General features: G+C 36.6%; 1 protein-coding gene and 1 pseudogene across 8 annotated transcripts in view; both read left to right on the forward strand.

Moving 5' to 3' along the window:
• YEATS2 (YEATS domain containing 2) overlaps window positions 1–19209 on the forward strand; it is a 105184-nt gene that overhangs the window by 32706 nt on the left and 53269 nt on the right. For all 8 annotated transcript variants that reach the window (XR_826684.1, XM_010855666.1, XM_010855670.1 and 5 more), the window contains 2 exons: window positions 6760–6921; window positions 15611–15722. Coding sequence is in view for 7 of the 8 variants with exons in the window: in XM_010855666.1 (XP_010853968.1) it covers window positions 6760–6921; window positions 15611–15722 (274 nt within the window). In the remaining variant the exon portion in view is untranslated. The remainder of the gene's footprint in view (window positions 1–6759; window positions 6922–15610; window positions 15723–19209) is intronic.
• LOC105000008 lies at window positions 10637–12387 on the forward strand (annotated as a pseudogene).

The following is a 19209-nucleotide window of genomic DNA, read 5'->3' on the forward strand; positions in this document are numbered from 1 at the left end:
GCATTCTCTTGGCAAAACTCTATTAGTCTTTGCCCTGCTTCATTCCATACTCCAAGGCCAAATTTGCCTGTTTCTCCAGGTGTTTCTTGACTTCCCACTTTTGCATTCCAGTCCCCTATAATGAAAAGGACATCTCTTTTGGGTGTTAGTTCTAAAAGGTCTTGTAGGTCTTCATAGAACTGTTCAATTTCAGCTTCTTCAGCATTACCGGTTGGGGCATAGACTTGGATTACTGTGATACTGAATGGTTTGCCTTGGAAACGAACAGAGATCATTCTGTCGTTTTTGAGATTGCATCCAAGTACTGCATTTCAGACTCTCTTGTTGACTATGGTGGCTACTCCATTTCTTCTAAGGGATTCCTGCCCACAGTAGTAGATATAATGGTCATGTGAGTTAAATTCACCCATTCCAGTCCATTTTTAGTTTACTGACTCCTAGAATGTCAGCGTTCACTCTTGCCATCTCCTATTTGACTACTTCCAATTTGCCTTGATTCATGGACCTGACATTCCAATTCCTATGCAATATTGCTCTTTACAGCATTGGACCTTGCTTCTATCACCAGTCACATCCACAACTAGGTATTGCTTTTGCTTTGGCTCCTTCCCTTCATTCTTTCTGGAGTTATTTCTCCACTGACCTCCAGTAGCATATTGGGCACCTACCGACCCAGGGAGTTCCCCTTTCAGTACCTATCATTTTGCCTTTTCATACTGTTCATGGGGTTCTCAAGGCAAGAATCCTGAAGTGGTTTGCCATTCCCTTCTCCAGTGGACCACATTCTGTCAGACCTCTCCACCATGACCCACCCGTCTTGGGTTGCCCCACACGGCATGGCTTAGTTTCATTGAGTTAGACAAGGCTGTGGTCCTTGTGATCAGATTGGCTAGTTTTCTGTGATTATGGTTTCAGTGTGTCTGCCCTCTGATGCCCTCTCACAACACCTACCATCTTACTTGGGTTTCTCTTACCTTGGACGTTGGGTATCTCTTCACGGCTGCTCCAGCAAGCGCAGCTGCTGCTCCTTACCTCGAACGAGGGGTGTCTCCTCACGGCCGCCCCTCCTGACCTTGAACGTGGAATAGCTCCTCTTGGTCCTCCTGTGCCTGTGCAGCCTCTGCTCCTTGGACATGGGGTTGCTCCTCTCGGCTGGCTCCCCTGACCTCCGGCGTGTGGTCGCTCCTCTCGGCCGCCACCCCTGACCTCGGGCGTGGGGTAGCTTGGCCGGCTGCCGCCCCTGACCTCGGACGTAGGGTAGCTCATCTCGGCCACCGTGCCTGACCTTGGACGTGGGGTGCTTCTCTTGGCCACCGCCCCTGACCTCAGATGTGGGGTAGCTCCTCTCGACCACGCCTGTGCTGACGCAGCCTGACACTCTCAGTCACCGCCCCTGTTATTTCCTCACAAAACTCTTTGCTCTTCTCCTCACTAGGCATTTCTTCCATGCTGCTTGTCATTTTTGTAACATTGTATCATTATTTCCAATTTTCATAGATCTTTTCCAAATCAGACTGGAATCTCTTTAGAAAGTGTATCTTGTTTGTTTTTGTGTCTCACAGTAGTTGGTGTTCAGTAAATGTTGATTGGTGAATAAATTGATATATTTATGAAAATTTAAATTAGATTCAATTATTGAAACTAAAGGATTCAGAATTACACTGAATATCTGGGGAGGGGAATCAGATGTCAGGGGAGTCTTCCAAATCCCAGTTAATGAACCACTGATAACAAACAGAAAGTACATTAAGAATCTCAGGATAATACAGAGATGTTCAGTAGTCTTTGTAGTATTTAAATAGAAGCATAAAATATGACTAAGGCAATTAGGTTTCTGTTTTACAAGTTATTTTAGAATTAGCATGCATTTAGCTAAGAGAACTAATGTGTTGTGTTGAGGTCTCACCTATAGTACAAGACATGTCAGCCCAGAAAAGGCCAAAACTAGAAATTCAGGTAGGCTCACCAGGCCACAGAAAGACTGGGGAGAAACAGTTAATGACATTTTCAAACAATTATGTGTAATTTGTGGGTTTTGGGCTTTAAGGACAGGTGGACTTTATAAATAATGAGGAATGATTGGGATGAGACTTATAAAGTCCTTGTTTGTTCTGGAAGAGGGTAAAAATACTGATTTACTTTAGACTTTGTTAACAATACTTGTTAGAGTATCTAAGATAACAACTAAAAGAAAAGACATAGAGATTTAAACTTTAAAAGTAGTAAGGAGGGCTTCCCTGGTGGCTCAGTAGTAAAGAATCTGCCTGCCAAAATGCAGGAGATGCATGTTCAGTCCCTGGGTCGGGAATATCCCCTGGAGAGGGGAATGGCAACCCACTCCACTATTTTTGCCTGAAATCCCATGGACAGAGGAGTATGGTAGGCTATAGTCCATGGGATCGTGAAAGAGTTGAACATGACTTAGCAGCTAAATATCATCGTCGTCAATACACAGAAGTTGATTGTTTCTGTATGACAAACTTACAGAAAACAATTTTTAAAAGATACATTTACTCTAGCAATAAATAATGTAGCATAATAAACAAAAGATATGCTGGCCTTTTATGAAAATAAAAATTTTATTGAAACACATGAAGGAACTAAATGATTAGAGCAGTATGGCATGTTCATGGATAGGAAAGCTCAGTGTTGTAAAGATATCTCTTCTTCCTAAGTTGATATGTAGATATTCTGATTAAAGTGCTGATAGGGTTCATTAAATTCATAGGCTGGCTTTTATATATGGAAGAGCAAAGATAAAGATAGGACATGAGTACTCCTAAAGAAAAACTGGGTTAGGCAACCTGGCCCACTGTATTGCTAAGGATAACCATAGACATAGATGAATGTACAGAAGGTCATGACCTTATTTTCCAACAGAATGTTATAAGGGGGGCTCATGAAGTATAAATGGCAACCCACTCCGGTATTTTTGCCTGGAAAATCCCATGGATGGAGGAGCCTGGTAAGCTACATTCCATGGGATCGCAGAGACTCGGAGACAACTTAGTGACTTCACTTTCTTTCTTTCTTTCTTTAATGAAGTAAAGCCAGAGCCTCAAAAGGAAGGGCTAAGGATTCTAGTTTTGCCATGGTTAGTACTTAGGGAAATGACTTGTTTTCTTTAAAGACAAAGAAACCACTTGGAACCTTGACAGCAATGAGTAGGAAACAGAAGAGTTCTGAGTTCTAGCACTTTTGAACCTGAATGAAATCACCCCACAGGCTAGAGGTTTCCTAACCCAGGAATAAAGTATGCTAGTTTGTTTCTACCTAGTGTACCCACTTAGCAGGAAAAGCAGGATTTTTTTTTAAATTGACTGATAATTAGAAAATAAAAAAACTTCAAGGGAATGCCTCTTCAGGCCTACCCACCCCCCCCTGAAAAAAGAGTTTAAAGAAAAGGGTTAACTGCAAAGACTTACTTTGGTTAGGTAATATGGCTATTAAATATTGCCTGAATTTTAGGGTTTTTTTTAAATGGAAAAGTTTCTCCAACTCTTCAGCTCCTGATAACCATTTTTCTACTCTGCTTCTAAGAATTTGATTTTTCTTTAGATTTCACATGGAAGTGATACCAAGCAGTATTTGTCTTTCTTTGCTTGACTTATTTCGCATACCATAATGCCATCAAGGTCTTTCTATCCATGTTGTAAAAAATGGCAGGATTTACTTCTTTCTTAGGACTGAATAATATTCCTGTGTGTATGTTAATATGTTTATCTATATCTCCTTAAAAATATTTTTGTTTAATTGAAGTACAATTGATCTAGCAACATTATACTTGTTTTAGGTGGACAGCAGAGTTATTTGATATTTTTATATATTGAAAAATGATTACCACAATAAGTCTAGTTACCATCTGTCACCATAGCTATACATTACCTGTACATTACATGACTTGTTTGTAACTGGAAGTTGAGTTTGTTCCTCTGCCTATTTATAAATTAGATATTTTTGTTTTGTTTTTGTTTTGGTATTTTTTGAGTTCTTCATGTTTTGAATATTAACCCTTTATCAGATACATGATTTAGAAGTATTTTTTTCCATTCCGTAGGCTGTCTTTTCATTTTGTTGGTGGTTTCCTTTGCTGTGCAAATGCTTTTTAGTTTGATGTCGTTCTACTTGTTTTGGTTTTATTGCCTCTGTTTTTGGTGTCAGATCCAAAAAATCACTGCCCAGACAGATATAAAAAAATCTTGCCCTTTATACTTTCTTCCAGTTTTATGGTTTTAGGTCTTAAATTTAACTTGTGAATCCATTTTGTGTCGATTTTGGGTCTGGTGTGGATAGAGGTTCAGTTCATTGTTTTGCATGTGGCTTTTCAGTTTTCCCAGCAACATTTATTGAAACTGTCCTTTCCCTCATTGTGTATATTAGCTTCCTCGTTGGAAATTAATGACCAGTAAGTGTGAGTTTATTTCTTGTCTCTGTATTTTGTGCCATTGGTTTATGTGTTATTATTGCAATACAACACCATTTTGATTACTGTAGCTTTGTAATATAGTTTGAAACCAGGAAACATGATGCCTTCAGCTTTTATCTTCCTTCTCATGATTGTTTTGGCTATTCAGAATCTTTTCTGGTTGCACATAGATTTTAGGATTGTTTTTCTATTTGTAAAAAATGCCATTGGAATTTTGATAGAGATTGCATTGTAGTATGAACATTTTAACTGTTTTTCCAGTTCTTGAGCACAGAATATCTTTGCCTTCTTCAGTTTCTCTCATCAGTGTCTTATAGATTTTTAGTTTTATTTTTGTTTATTGAAGTATAGTTGATAGTGTCTTACAGTTTTCAATGTACAGGTCTTTTACCTCTTTGGTTAAATTGCTAAGTGTTTTATTGTATTTGATGCTGTTGTAAATGAAATTATTGTTAATTTCTCTTTCTGGTAGTTTGTTGTCGGTATATAGAAACAACTGATTTTTTAATGTTGATTTTATATCCTACAACTCTACTGAATTCATTTAATAGTTTTGTGATGGAGTCTTTAGGTTTTTCCATGTATGATATTATGATTTGTGCAAATAGAGACAATTTTACTTCCTTTTCATTGGATGCCTTTTATTTTCTTTTTTTTGTCTAATTGCTCTGGCTAGGACTTATAGTACTGTGTTGAATAAAAATGGCAATAGTGGACATCCTTGTCTTGTTCCTGATCTTAGAGGAAAATCTTCTGGCTTTCACCATTCAGTATGATCTTAGCTGTGGACTTGTCATGTGTGGCTTTATTATTTTAAGAATTGCTTCCTCTATATGCAGTTGTTGAGAATTTTTATTATGAATAGATACTGAATTTTGTCAAATGCTTTTACTGCATCTTTTGAGATGATTATATAATTTTTAGCCTTCATTTCATTAATGTGATGTGTTGCATTGATTTGTAGATGTCAAACCATCCTTGTATGCCTGGAATAAATCTCACTTGCTCATGTTGCATTGATTTGTAGATGTCAAACCATCCTTGTATGCCTGGAATAAATCTCACTTGCTCATGTTGTATGATACTTTTAATGTACTGTTGAATTCTGTTTGCTAATGTTTCGTTGAAGAATTTTGCATTTACTTTTATCAAGGATTGTTGTTTAGTCACTCAGTCATATATGACTCTTTTGTGACCCCACGGACTGTAGCCTGCCAGGCTCCACTGTCCATGGGATTTCCCAGGCAAGAATACTGGTGTGGGTTGCCATTTTCTTCTCTAGGAGATCTTCCCAACCCAAGGATTGAACCAGCATCTCCTGCATTCTCAGGCAGATTCTTTACCACTGAGCCACCTGGGAAGCCCTTTATCAGGGATACTGGCTTATAATTTTCTTCTCTTGTAGTATCGTCATTTGGCTCTGGTATTGGTAATTTTGGCTTCATAAAATGAGATCATTGAGTGTTCCCTCTTCTTTTATTTTTTGGAAGAGGTTGAGGATTGGAATCAATTCTTTATCTGTTTGGTAGAATTCACCCTTTAAATAAACCACTGGTCCTGGAATGTACTTTGTTGGCAGGTTTTTGTTTGCTGATTCAGTCTCCTTACTAGTAACTGTTCTGTTCAGATTTCTGTTTCTTCACCATTCAGTCTGGATAGGGTGTCTATTTCTAGGTTTTATTCAGTACTGCTAAGTTGTCCAGTTTGTTGATGTGTACTTGTTCTTAAGTCTTTTATGATCTTTTGTATTTGTGTGGTATCAGTTGTAATATCTCCTCTTTCATTTATAATTTTATTTGTTTGAGTCCCTCCTCTTTCTTGGTAAGTCTGTGTAAAGATGTTTGTCTATTTTATCTTTTCAAAAAACCAACTCTTCTTTCTTTGACCTTTTCTATTGTGTTATTTAGTCTCTGTTTCCACTGTGATCTTTGTTCTTTCTTTTTTGTTTTTTTTTTCGTTTTTCTAACTTAGGGTTTAGTTTGTTTTTCTCCTTCTAGTTCCTTAGGGTATAAAGTTAGGTTGTTAATTTGAGATCTTTTTTTCTTTATGTAGGCATTTATCACTATAAACTTCCTTCTTAGAACTGTTTTTGCTGCATCACTAAAGTTTTGATATGCTCTATTTCCATTTTCAGATGTCTCTAGGTATTTTTTAATTCTCTTTTGATTTCTTTTTTACCTATTAATTGGTAAGTAGTATGTTGTCTACTCTTTATGTATGTGTAAATTTTCCCATTTTCTTCTTGTAATTGATTTTTAATCTTGTTTTAAGTAGTAGTTAATTGGTTTGTTAGGAACAAAGATTTCAAGTTGTTTTTTTTCTCCCTACTCTAGGTATATACCTCCTGATAAGAGAGAAGAAAATGACCAGTCAACCCACAAGTGGATGGTATATGTCCGAGGCTCTCGTAGAGAACCCAGTATTAATCATTTTGTCAAGAAAGTTTGGTTCTTTCTTCATCCCAGCTATAAACCAAATGACCTTGTGGAAGTTAGGTGAGCACTATTTGAGTTATTAAACCTGAGAAGTACAGAATTACTGAAGTGGAAGGAAAGTGATTTAACTTAAGAACTTTGAAATTCTTGTATTATTAATAATTTTTTCAGCTTTGGCTTTTAGTCACAATATAATTTTAGCTGTGGTTCTTTACTGCAGATTTCTGTCTCACTGAACAGGTACCATCCTCACCTATCAGGTTGTTACCATATGAATTATACCAGCTTATTCTCCTCTCCTTTGGAAATAACTTATTTATATAGATATAGATAAATATAAAAATGTTACTGTTTTTATGATTATCAGAATATATTAGAATTTAATAAAGGATTCTGACTTTATAGAAATACTTAATGTTGTAAGTTCCCCATGATCTCACCCTCTCAGAAGTAACCTTTAATGATATTTTTTTTCTCTGTTTTTAATCTAGCATAGCTATTGAAGTTTTTTGTTGTGATTATTTCACAAAGATGGAATGATTTTATACACACACACACACACATTATATGTATACACTCTTGTAAAATTTGTTTCATTTAGGTGTATTGTTCACATCTATATGTGATGTTACCTATCACATGTATGTTCACTATATGAATGTATTGTAGAAATGGTTCTGGTTTATTATCAATGAAATCTCCTGTATCTTCAGCTTTCTTCAGAACATTCCTTTAGAGCACTCCTAACTCTTAAGTAAAACCTGACTAATTCCTGAGAACACTGCTTCTCCTGAGAAAACTTTCAAGTGGCAACTTTTGTTTTTTTTTTTCCTCTTACACACGGTGTATACCATTGGTTCTAGAAATGGGTGCTTGTCTGTCTTTCTTGTATTTGTGGCTTCCAGACCAGTTTTCCCCTTCTTTTCTCTAAAAACTTCTGCTCCTTTGAAATTTCATAAGATCTGCTGCTGCTGCTTTTTGGAGCATTTACTGATTTCCTAGTCATTCCTCTTTCAAATACAGTTTTAGCACCTAGTATGCTGATATTCCCTCTACCAGTACACTTGCCATCACTCTTACAGACTTTGATATGCAGATAGACAAGTCTTCTAAAACCTTGGTCTCCCAGTTCATTGATTTCCTTACTTTAATAATAATATTATGTTAGTGATATACCATGGAGTCTAAGCTGAGTAAGGAGAGAAGGAGATTACATTGGGAGATTACACAATAGCAATAATGAGTAGTGAAAACTGGTGTGGACAAGAAATGAAAATCTCTATGGGGGTCAAAAAATAAATCTATTTCTAATAAATAAATTAGAAATGGAGCTGGAAGATAGGCATTGTTGGTCAAAAAGTCAAATACTTGGAAATGAGATTTTTTTAGCTAGTACAGAACGTTTATATTCTTCATAGGATATTTAGGTATATATTAATTATCAGCTGATCTGTCCTTTAATATGCACTTAATTCTCATAAAAACATGGATCTGATGCTAGATTTTGTTAATAATTTTGATTCCTGTACTAATACTATACTAATTGTTTTGCTTAATAGAGTATGCTGATCTTAGGTAGAGTATGTTCCCCTGATTATTATTATATTATTCTACAGTTTTTGTCTTGGTCATTCTTGAGTACATATGTTGTTCCAGATTACTTTAGATTCTAAGTGTCGATTTATGGATTGAAATCGCATTGAATTAATGATTAATTTTCATACTTTTTATGATATTGAATCTTTCTATCTTGTCTACCCAAGAGAATGAATCAGTGTAAGATTTTTCCAGTGCAAACAAGGTTTTTTCTTTTACTTCCTTTATTTTCTTGACATATTTCATTTGATAGAACCTTGGAAAAGTGTTGCTATTCTGTTTTATTCTTATGGTACAGATTGATAAAGGAGCAAGTACATTCGTAGGCTCTCAAACTTAGAGTTGAAAAAACCTTGTGGTTTTGTTTCAGTCTATATCTGATTCATGAAACCTTTTAGAAATACCCAGTACAGCTCATCTAGCCTCACCTAGAATTCCACTGGTGACCTATATTTGTTTTCTTTGCTAGGAATACCATCTTCCTATTGTCTGTCTTCTTTGCTTATACACACATACATATCCTTATGTGTACACATATATACACAGTGTAGCTGTCTTTCTTAAGATCTGCTGTTTATCCTTTTAAGACATAACTCAGAAGTTAACTTTCTCAATGATTCCTTCTTTGCCCTACTTTTTTTCAGGGGTTAAAATACAAGTAAATGATTGTTTACTTGAATTCTTGGAATAGTAACAATATTTTGTACTTTAAGATAACTTAAGATTAACAGTATTTTCTGAGTTTAGATATCCTAACTCCAAATTAGCCCATTGTTTTAGTACAGATATTTTAGTGATTTTGTTAAGAAGTAGTAGGTGAGTTTAAAAACCACTTTGTCCATAAAGATATAAATATTAATATAAAAAACATGTCTTAATGTCCAGGCAAAAATTCCATACAGTAAAACAGCAGCAGCAACAACACTGTTTTAGGAAAGCATTTTATTTAATGTAAAACGTGTGAATCAGTTAAAATGTATTAATCATATTTTTCTATTGATGATAAACATTGATTTACTAAAAATGGGGTTAGAAGCTCATTATGTAAAACCCTAATACTTTAATGATGCAAATCAGTGCCCATGTTATTTCTCAGTTCTCATCCCAAGAATTGGACTTTGTGAAACACATGGCTTCCTTTAGGCTGTAGAAAAGTATCATGCAATAATATATGAAATTGTATTTACTAAGAAATCTAATCTGTAGGTAAAGGTCATGTTTATCAGGTTATATTTTAAGTCTGAGGAAATCCAGGGGAGACATCATGCCGTAGCTCCTTGTCAAATTTCTCTCTTACCTTTTACATCTAGAGTATCTTCTGTTAATTGTAAATGAGCTTTGTTTTGTGAAATTTATGAGGTTTCACGTTTTCTGTTTGACTCATGCCACTGGGACAGTATTCCATAATTAGGTGTGGTGATATATGTGACCAGTTAAGTTTTTCACAGCTTCTGAATTACACTATTACCGCATACCTTTCCCAAGAGCATACTTTTACTGTACGTTTTATTAAGTACAATACTATGATTTTTAAATAATATTTTAAAAGAGAACCTTGCTTGTGTGTTTCTAGAGAAACAGTTTGTTAATGATCAACCATACCTCTGTTTTCATAGCAAGTAATATATATAAATTTGTTATTATACTTACTAATTTACATGTATGTCTCCCTTACTAGATTCAGAACTTCTGGATGTTTGGGAATTTTTCTTAATTGTCTTTATCTAGAATCATGTCCAGCATGTAGTAAATGCTCATTTCATGTTGAGTGAATTATGACTTCGTGATGTGGGCCTTTCTATTTTTAAGTGGCTATGTTTGTTTGGATGTTTTTAATTATATTGAGGACTATAAAGGAAGCTGAGCACCTAAGGATTGATGCTTTTGAACTGTGGTGTTGGAGAAGACTCTTGAGAGTCCCTTGGACTGCAAGGAGATCCAACCAGTCTATCCTAAAGGAAATCAGTCCTGAATATTCATTGGAAGGACTGATGCTGAAGCTCCAATACTTTGGCCGCCTGATGTAAAGAACTGACTCATTGGAAAAGACCTTGATGCTGGGAAAGATTGAAGGTGGGAGGAGAAGGGGATGACAGAGGATGAGATGGTTGGATGGCATCACGGACTCGATGGACATAAGTTTGAGCAAGCTCCGGGAATTGGTGATGGACAGGGAAGCCTGGCGTGCTGCAGTCCATGGGGTCACAAAGAGTCAGACACGACTGAGCAACTGAACTGAATTATATTGAGGAGAGTCCTAACTTTAACTTCTAACGAGTACACTTCCATACATTTTGTGACACCACACAGAATCATTATAAACTCTTTTCCATATAGCTGTTGTTCAGATATTTTGAGAGCACTGTTAGGTCTCTTCTGTTTTCCTCCAAGCCAGACATCCACATTTGTTTCAGTTGTTTATGTGACTTTGTGTTCCTCTGCCCATATAATGTGCCAGGTTATGTTCTCTGGCACATTCCAGTTTATCTGTATTCTTAAAATATTCTTCTTAGAACTAAACTTTAAACTTCAGGTATGACAGAACATTAACCTGTGTCCTTGATTTAATTTAACTCTGTGTTCTTTACGAGACTTTTAAGATGTTTCTTGTGTCAAAGTATCTAGAGTAATGTGATGAGTAGGTGAGATCTTTTCAGCTGACTTGAAACTTAAGGATAATCTCTCTGAACCAAAGTGCATGTGTGTTTCCCATGCACTGTGAATCTCCTTGTCAGAGCACATTACCTGATGAAGAGCATGGGTAGATTCTGCTCTTACATACCATCTGTTTTCCATTAAGTTCAGTTGCCATGGCCATCCTTAGCCAACTTTCTAAAAGCTGTGACTGTAAACTTTGATTTTAGGCACAAGACAGTCACTACATGTTTGCTAGGCTTAGGACTTGATACAGGGATTTCAAACATGAAGAACACATGGTTCTGGTGTTAGAATATTCCTGGCCTTTGTGTGTGAGAGACTACAATGGACTAGGCCCCCAAAGGACTGTCCTAGTGAGCCTCTTCAAATTGTATCATTTTAAAAAAAGGATCACGGGCTGCGGGGGGCTGCTCTGGAGCCTGTTACTTGAGATTAAGCCTCAGATTCACTACTTAATTGCTCTGTGACCTTCGGCTAGTTACTTGGCCTCACTGTGTCTCAGAGAGGATATTTCATATTGTGGTTATAAAGATTAGATTAGTTAATAGATATAAAGGGCTTAGAAGAGTAGTAGGATTATGCTAAACAATATAAGTATTTGCTTCTGCTGTTGTTACAAGGAACAGAATGTGTTTACCCTTCAGGGTGGACAACTTAGTGGAATGTTTTAGATTTTTTGAAGGTCCTATGGAGGAAGAATTTATTTGTGATTGCAGAAAGCATACGACTTACAGGAGGAGAATGAAATATTTTTTATAACAGAGCTCTTCAGAAATGTAAGCCCTTTCTTGCTCCCCGGCCATCTTGGCAGTTGCTCTTGGTTGGGGGCATCCTGTACCTAAGACCAGAAGATGGTGGCCGCAAAGAAAATGACAGAGTCACTGGAGTCAATCAACTCTGGGCTCCAACTGGTTAAGAAAAGTGGAAAGTATGTGCTGGGCTACAAGCAGATTCTGAAAATGATCAGACAAGGCAAAGCGAAACTGGTAATCCTCACCAACAACTGCCCAGCCTTGAGGAAATCTGAAATAGAGTATTATACTGATTGGCCAAAACTGGTGTCCATCACTACAGTGGCAATAATACTGAATTGGGCATAGTATGTGGAAAATACTCCAGAGTATGCACACTGGCTATCATTGATCCAGGTGGTTTTGATATCATTAGAAGCATGCCAGCACAGACTGGTAAAAAGTAAATTGTGTACAAATTTTCTTTAATAAAACTTGCCAGGCACAAAGACAGAAATATAGATCAATGGAACAAAATAGAAAGCCCAGAGATAAATTCACGCACCTATGGACACCTTATCTTTGATAAAGGAGGCAAGAATATTCAACGGAGAAAAGACAATCTCTTTAACAAGTGGTGCTGGGGAAACTGATCAACCGCTTGTAAAAGAATGAAACTAAAACAGTTTCTAACACCATGCACAAAAATAAACTCAAAATGAACTAAAAATCTAAACGTAAGACCAGAAACTATAAAACTCCTAGAGGAAAACATAGAACACTCTGACATAAATCACAGCAGGATCCTCTATGACCCACCTCCCAGAGTAATGGAAATAAAAACAAAAATAAACAAATGGGACCTAATTAAACTTAAAAGCTTTTGCACAATGAAGGAAACTATAAGCAAGGTGAAAAAACAGCCTTCAGAATGGGAGAAAATAATAGCAAACAAAGCAACTGACAATCTCAAAAATATACAAGCAGCTCATGCAGCTCAGTACCAGGAAAATAAACGACCCAATCAAAAAATGGGCCAAAGAACTAAACAGACACTTCTCCAAAGAAGACATACAGATGGCTAACAAACACATGAAAAGATGCTCAACATCACTCATTACCAGAGAAATGCAAATCAAAACCACAATGAGGTACCATCTCATGCCAGTCAGAATGGCAGCTATCAAAAAGTCTACAAACAATAAATGCTGGAGAGGGTGCAGAGAAAAGGGAACCCTCTTACACTGTTGGTGGTAATGCAAACTAGTACAGCCACTATGAAGAACAGTGTGGAGATTGCTTAAAAAACTGGAAATAGAACTGCCATATGACCCAGCAATCCCACTACTGGGCATACACACCAAGGAAACCAGAACTGAAAGAGACACGTGGACCCCAGTGTTCATTGCAGCACTGTTTACAATAGCTAGGACATGGAAGCAACCTAGATGTCCATTGGCAGACGAATGGATAAGAAATGGGGGGCACATGTACAATATTGTAAAATAACTAGCCTCCAATTAAAATAAATAATTTTAAAAAAAACCCTGGCCAGAGCTTATTTAAATTAAAAAAAGAAATGTAATAGGAAGTTTCATTAGGTAGTGGATTTGGGGTCACTAGAAGTGATCCTAAAAGACTGGTTAGCCATTTGAATTAATTAGTTGGACGAGGAGTTATGCTTCATTCTATATTTTTAAGAAAGCCATTTTTAAAGTCCAGTATTCTGTGAGTTTTTCTTCTTGGTTATTGATACATTTCACCCCCTATGAGGAATCTGTGCTGTGCTTTGTGGCTGAGTTGTGTCTGACTGTGTGACCCTCTAGATTGTGACTCACCACACTCCTCTGTCCATAGGGGTTTTCCAGGCCAGAATACTGAAGTGGGTTGCCATGCCCTCCTTCAGGGAATCTTCCCAACCCAGGTCTCCCACACTGCAGACGGATTCTTTACCATCTGAGCTACCAGGGAAGTCCAAGAATACTGGAGTGGGTAGCCTGTCCCTCCTCCAGGGGATTTTCCTGACCCAGGAATTGAACCGAGGTCTCCTGCATTGCAGGCAACTTCTTTACCAGCTGAGCTACCAGGAAAGCCCTTGAGGAATCTAGAAATACAGAATTATCTTCAAGCGAAGCAGTCCTTTTTTGTGTGAAACACATAATATCTTTTGAAGTAGAATATTTGGTAGCTGATGTCTCATCTGTTGGTAGGTCTTAGATTCCTTTTTTGCTTCCAAAAATATGGTTAAGGAGGAATTTCCTGTTAAAATCCTTGTTCCTTTTTCCTGGTTTGTCTGTCTTCTGTCTTCCTGCAGTCCTTCCTATCCATTCACTAAAGTTTAGCCTATAAATGGTAGAGCACAGCTGATTTACTATATCCTTTATAAGAGAAGTTCAGCATACAAACAATATGATTAACGAATATTGCAAAATGAATTTAGGCCATTCACTTAGCTTTACTGGAATTTAAGTGACTAACCCTGTCATCTATAGAGTTTTCTTTAATTATTCTTAAGTCCACTATGTTTCTAGGCCCTGCTGTATCTCTGACTTTGGATTCCTTTTCAGGCTGCTGTCTCAAGTCAACCTTCTCATTTGATCCCACATCTGTCTTTTATTTCTGTCTGAATTTATGCTGACATCATGGCTGCTTCTCTTGCTATCTCAGCTGGTTTCTTCCAGGCACTCTTATTTCTTTGCTTTCTTTTTTTCCTAGTTTATAATACAATTGTTGTTTTCTCTACTTTCCAGGCTGCTGCCATACTCAGGGATTTTTCCTGCCTTGGGCTCTCCTGGTAGCCTCTGGCCTTGTGCCTGATGATTCATATCTGTTCCTAGACTCCTCTCAGGTTGTTTTCTTGCACTCCCTCTACCTTACTGAATTCATGTCTCTCCTTAGTTTTCCAAAAGCACATCCCACTGAAAGTGCTTTCTCCCTGCAGTCTTGGCATCCTCTCTCATTATAGTAATTCCAGGCCAGTGATTCATAATGAACATTTTCACTTTAAAGCATTCTCTCTTTCCTCCATTAACTTAAACCATGTTATTCTTAAGTACATGGGGGTCTCAATTACATTTTTAAACTTTTTATTATGGAAAATTCCAGACATAGACAAAGTAGAGTATATGGGATCCTTATGTACCCAACACCAATTATCAACAGCAAACCAGTCTTTTTCTCATCACTCTTCCTTTTTATTTCCTTCACAAATTACATTTTGACTGAAAATTCTCATCTGTTTAGCAATCACACACATTCCTCTCTATTCACTAAAATTATGTAAAGTCAGATTCAATTTTTTTTAAGTCTTAGTAGATAGTTTAAATAAATTTGTCACCTTTAGATTGAATATGGTTTATTTTGTTTTTGCCAGAGTGGAGGAATAAGTGAGTGTTTAGGGGTAAGGAATGTCCCTCACAGCCTCTGTCAGGGAGCAATCCAGAATTCTGGCTTTAATATTGTGACATCTGTCAAATCACCTTAGTTCCCTGTCTGTGAAAATGATGACACTGGATTATATGGTGTAAGTGTCTTAGCTCTAAGTATTCAGTGGTTGAAAGTTTAACGTAGATTTGAGTTGGATTTTTTTCTTTTATAGTTTAGCATTTTAGCAAAATTCAGCATATTGATTTAGCATTAACTGAGGAAATATAAATAATCATCAGAAAGATGTGACGTTCTAACGTACCCATTATGGGAAAACTTCCTTTTCTAGAATGAGAGAGTGAACATGGACTAATACATTAATATCTGCTTTTCCCTAGAGAGCCTCCTTTTCACTTGACCAGAAGAGGCTGGGGTGAGTTTCCTGTCAGAGTTCAAGTTCACTTTAAGGACAGCCAGAACAAGCGGATAGATATCATACATAATCTGAAGGTATTGTAACAAAACAAAGCGTTGCTCCCCAGAAATGAAGTGTCTCTTCTCACCTACACCTGAAGTGGTAGGTTAGACCTGAGAGAAGTTAACCACAGATGGTGGAAGGAGGATAGATCTGTTTGAGTGTGTTCTGCTTACTGCTGTAGCATTTGTCCTCTAAATGTTGAGGAAAGGGTCACTTTGCAACAAACTGTATGTTCTTTAAGAAGATGAGCTGATTGAATAATCAGAAGACTTGATCTCTGATCAGAGCTCACTATTACTGTGTTACCTGGGGCTAATAAGTAAATGAAATCTTTTCCTTTTTAATCTATATTTTACTTTTTTACATCTTAATTTTCTGTAGAAAGAGGCACAAATAGTAATCCTTGTCTATTTATCTCCTAAGAATAAAGATAGAAGTGAACATATTTTAGAAAATATAAAGTCCTGTGCAAGGTTGTAATACTTTTGGAATTCTTAACTGATATATCCACATGGTTTATTATGTAACCATTATAAATTTATTTTACAAAGTGTTTTCTGTACATGGGGAAACTACCATTATAGTAAGTGAAAAGCATAAATATAAAACTATATATATAATATGAGGTCAACCAAGATTTTAAATAGATGAAAAAAGACACAAATATACTAAAAAGTTGGAGTAATTGAAGTAATGACATTGTGGACAATTTCTCCTGCCCCTTTTTTCTGTGTGTGTGTGTGTGTGTTTCTTTTCCAATTTATATAATAAGCATTTAGCGTTCATAGTCGGAAGACAGAGCATTTTTGTACATTACCCTTATGCCCCTCTCTGTAGTAGTCTTGTGTACATTTTCTGTCCGTAAGATATAATCCTAATATTGAACTCCTTCCAAAGTACCCTTACTTTGTGGTTTACCACATTATTCCCATTAATTGCTTTCAGATGAATCTGAGTACATTTTCAAAATTCCCTCTTTGTTCCCTTTGTTCTACAAATGTACCCTTTTCAACTTTAAAACCACCTGAAATTTGTCCTCCAATGTTGGTAAACAGCACTGCTTAACTTCATGTTTAAGTTATTTTCTAGAGATTACTGTAAAACAAGATTTTCTTACAGCCTCAGTGAAGAAATGAAACCAAGTAAAGAATATTTAGCCACTTTGTTCAGTAGGGCAGGATATGTTCCCACTTAGAGGAAGGTCTGAAATAGTCTTGCTTTCCCCTTAACTTATTTTAAGCACTGCACATGCCATCTTGTATTGCACTGGGCTCAGTCCTGATCCCTAAAATAAAGGGAATTGTTTGCATACTTTTTTTACACATTGTATTGTCCTTATCACTTAGAGTTTCTGGTGAATGAGACAGTTTTAAAACAGCAGTATTTAAAATGTTACCAGATTTTTCTCAGCTTTACTATTTATCATATATTGATTGGCCTTAAGAACTTAAGCACTTCTGTTATGACCATTGATCTTTATTTATACTGGAGTATCATATTTCCTGCTGTTTCTTTGTTAACTCTCAGAACCATCTTTGATTCATCCCTCTGTGTTCTAAATGTTTATTCCCTTGCCAACCATGACTCTTTCTTCATAATTTTTCTTATAGACTATCCTTCACCCTTCCCACTCTTCTTGGCTATTAGTCAACTCTGTCTCCTGATGAGCCTTTTTAATTCCAGTCTATCTCCCTTCCCCTCAGTCCGTTCTGTACACCATTGTCAGATTATTCTTCAAACACGAGAACCGTTACATTATTCTGAGAAGCTTTGATTGAATGTCTGTTACTCAAGTTTAGATTCCCCTGCCTGGTATTGGAGACTCTTCACATTTTGATTTGACATACTTCCCCTAAATTATATCACACTAATCTCCTGTGTGAATGTCCTGCTCCAGTCAGGTCAGTCTCTATTCATGTCCCAGAGATACTTTGGGCCTTTTCTGACGTTGTCTTTTATTCTCCTCCCTTCTCGTATGCCGGTGTGGATTCTTTCCATTCTTTAAGATCCTGTGTAGCTTTTCTTGGTTACTAAAGTCCACAGTGATCTGTATTCTGAGATTCTGTAGTATATAACAATCTATATTTGATACTGTAATGATTATATTGCATACTAAAGACTCTGTTAAGAGTTCTGTAACATTTAAAGTTTCCAGGATGAATTCACATATCCTGCATCCTTGAATAGTCATCTGAACCTCTCCTAGTCATCACCACGGAGCACAGTAATTCCCCAAACATTCTATTTATCCATTTAGTAAATAAACTTTTGGAAGCTTCTCTCTTAAATTTACTTAAAACTGCATGACCTCTCCACCTAGCAGTTTTCTTACAGATCTTAACAGAACATGGCAAAAATGTGAAGAATACCATATTTCTAAATATGTTTACATTGAAGGGTACATTTTTTGTTTTTTGGGTTTTTTTTTTTAATTTTATTTTATTTTTAAACTTTACAATATTGTATTAGTTCTGCCAAATATCGAAATGAAGGTGGTGAGTTATATTTATGCATCAGAGAGTTATCTCAGGACTTGTACATAACCAGAGTCTGCACGTTCATCATCAATTTTTGTCATTTGTCTTTTTTTTTTTTTTTTCATTTGTCTTTTTGATGGTAGCCTTTCTAAGAGGAAATGTTAGGTTATATCTCATTGTGCTTTTGATTTGCATTTGCCTAGAAATTAAAGATGTTGACCACCTCGTAAAAAAAAACAAAAAAAAAAAACTGCATGACCTCTGCCCCCCTCTTCTAACCTTGATCTCATTTATCATTGTTTGACTTCTGGAGTAGACAGAACAGGATTTTGTTTTGTTTATTAATTCTAAAATGTTTATTGATAACTTTCATATCTCTCCTTAAATCATTCCTCCTCCAGCCAAAACCTGTTCTTGTAACATTGCTTGTATGCTATGCTTTCCAGTTCTCTTGCCATTTTGATAATAGTTCTGTTTTGTCAATGTCTCGCAAAACAAGGTACCACAAATAAAATATAGGCCAGTGCAGTTTACAGAAAGACTGTTATTTCTGTGCTCTGGAGAACATGAAAATGGATATAGCCTTAACATTGCCTATATCTTTTATAACAGTCGTAGAGAGTCAGACATGACTGAGCAACTTCACTTTCTTTCTTTCTTTATAACAGTCACCCTATTGGTGAAGGTTTAAGCATTAAAACTCCAGATCTCTTCCATGGGGCTACTGTAAATCTACCCTGTATTGCCTTTTAAATTATGAATACTAGATCTCATGACTGAGTTGTCATCTCTGTGTTGACTGCTAAGGAACTCAGCCAAACTTGAAATCTACCTCTTGCAAGCCTTTGCTGTTGTTGTTTAGTTGCTAAATCGTGTCCAACTCTTTTGTGACCCCATGGACTGTAGCCCTCTAGGCTTCTGTTCCCATGGTGTATCCCAGGCAAGGATACTGGCATTGGTTGCCATTTCCTTCTCCAGGGAATCTCCTGACCCAGGGATCAAACTCAAGTTTCCTACATTGGCAGGCAGATTCTTTACCACT

Source organism: Bison bison, unplaced genomic scaffold (assembly GCF_000754665.1).
Source record: "Bison bison bison isolate TAMUID 2011002044 unplaced genomic scaffold, Bison_UMD1.0 scf7180017864367, whole genome shotgun sequence".
NCBI lineage: Eukaryota > Metazoa > Chordata > Mammalia > Artiodactyla > Bovidae > Bison > Bison bison.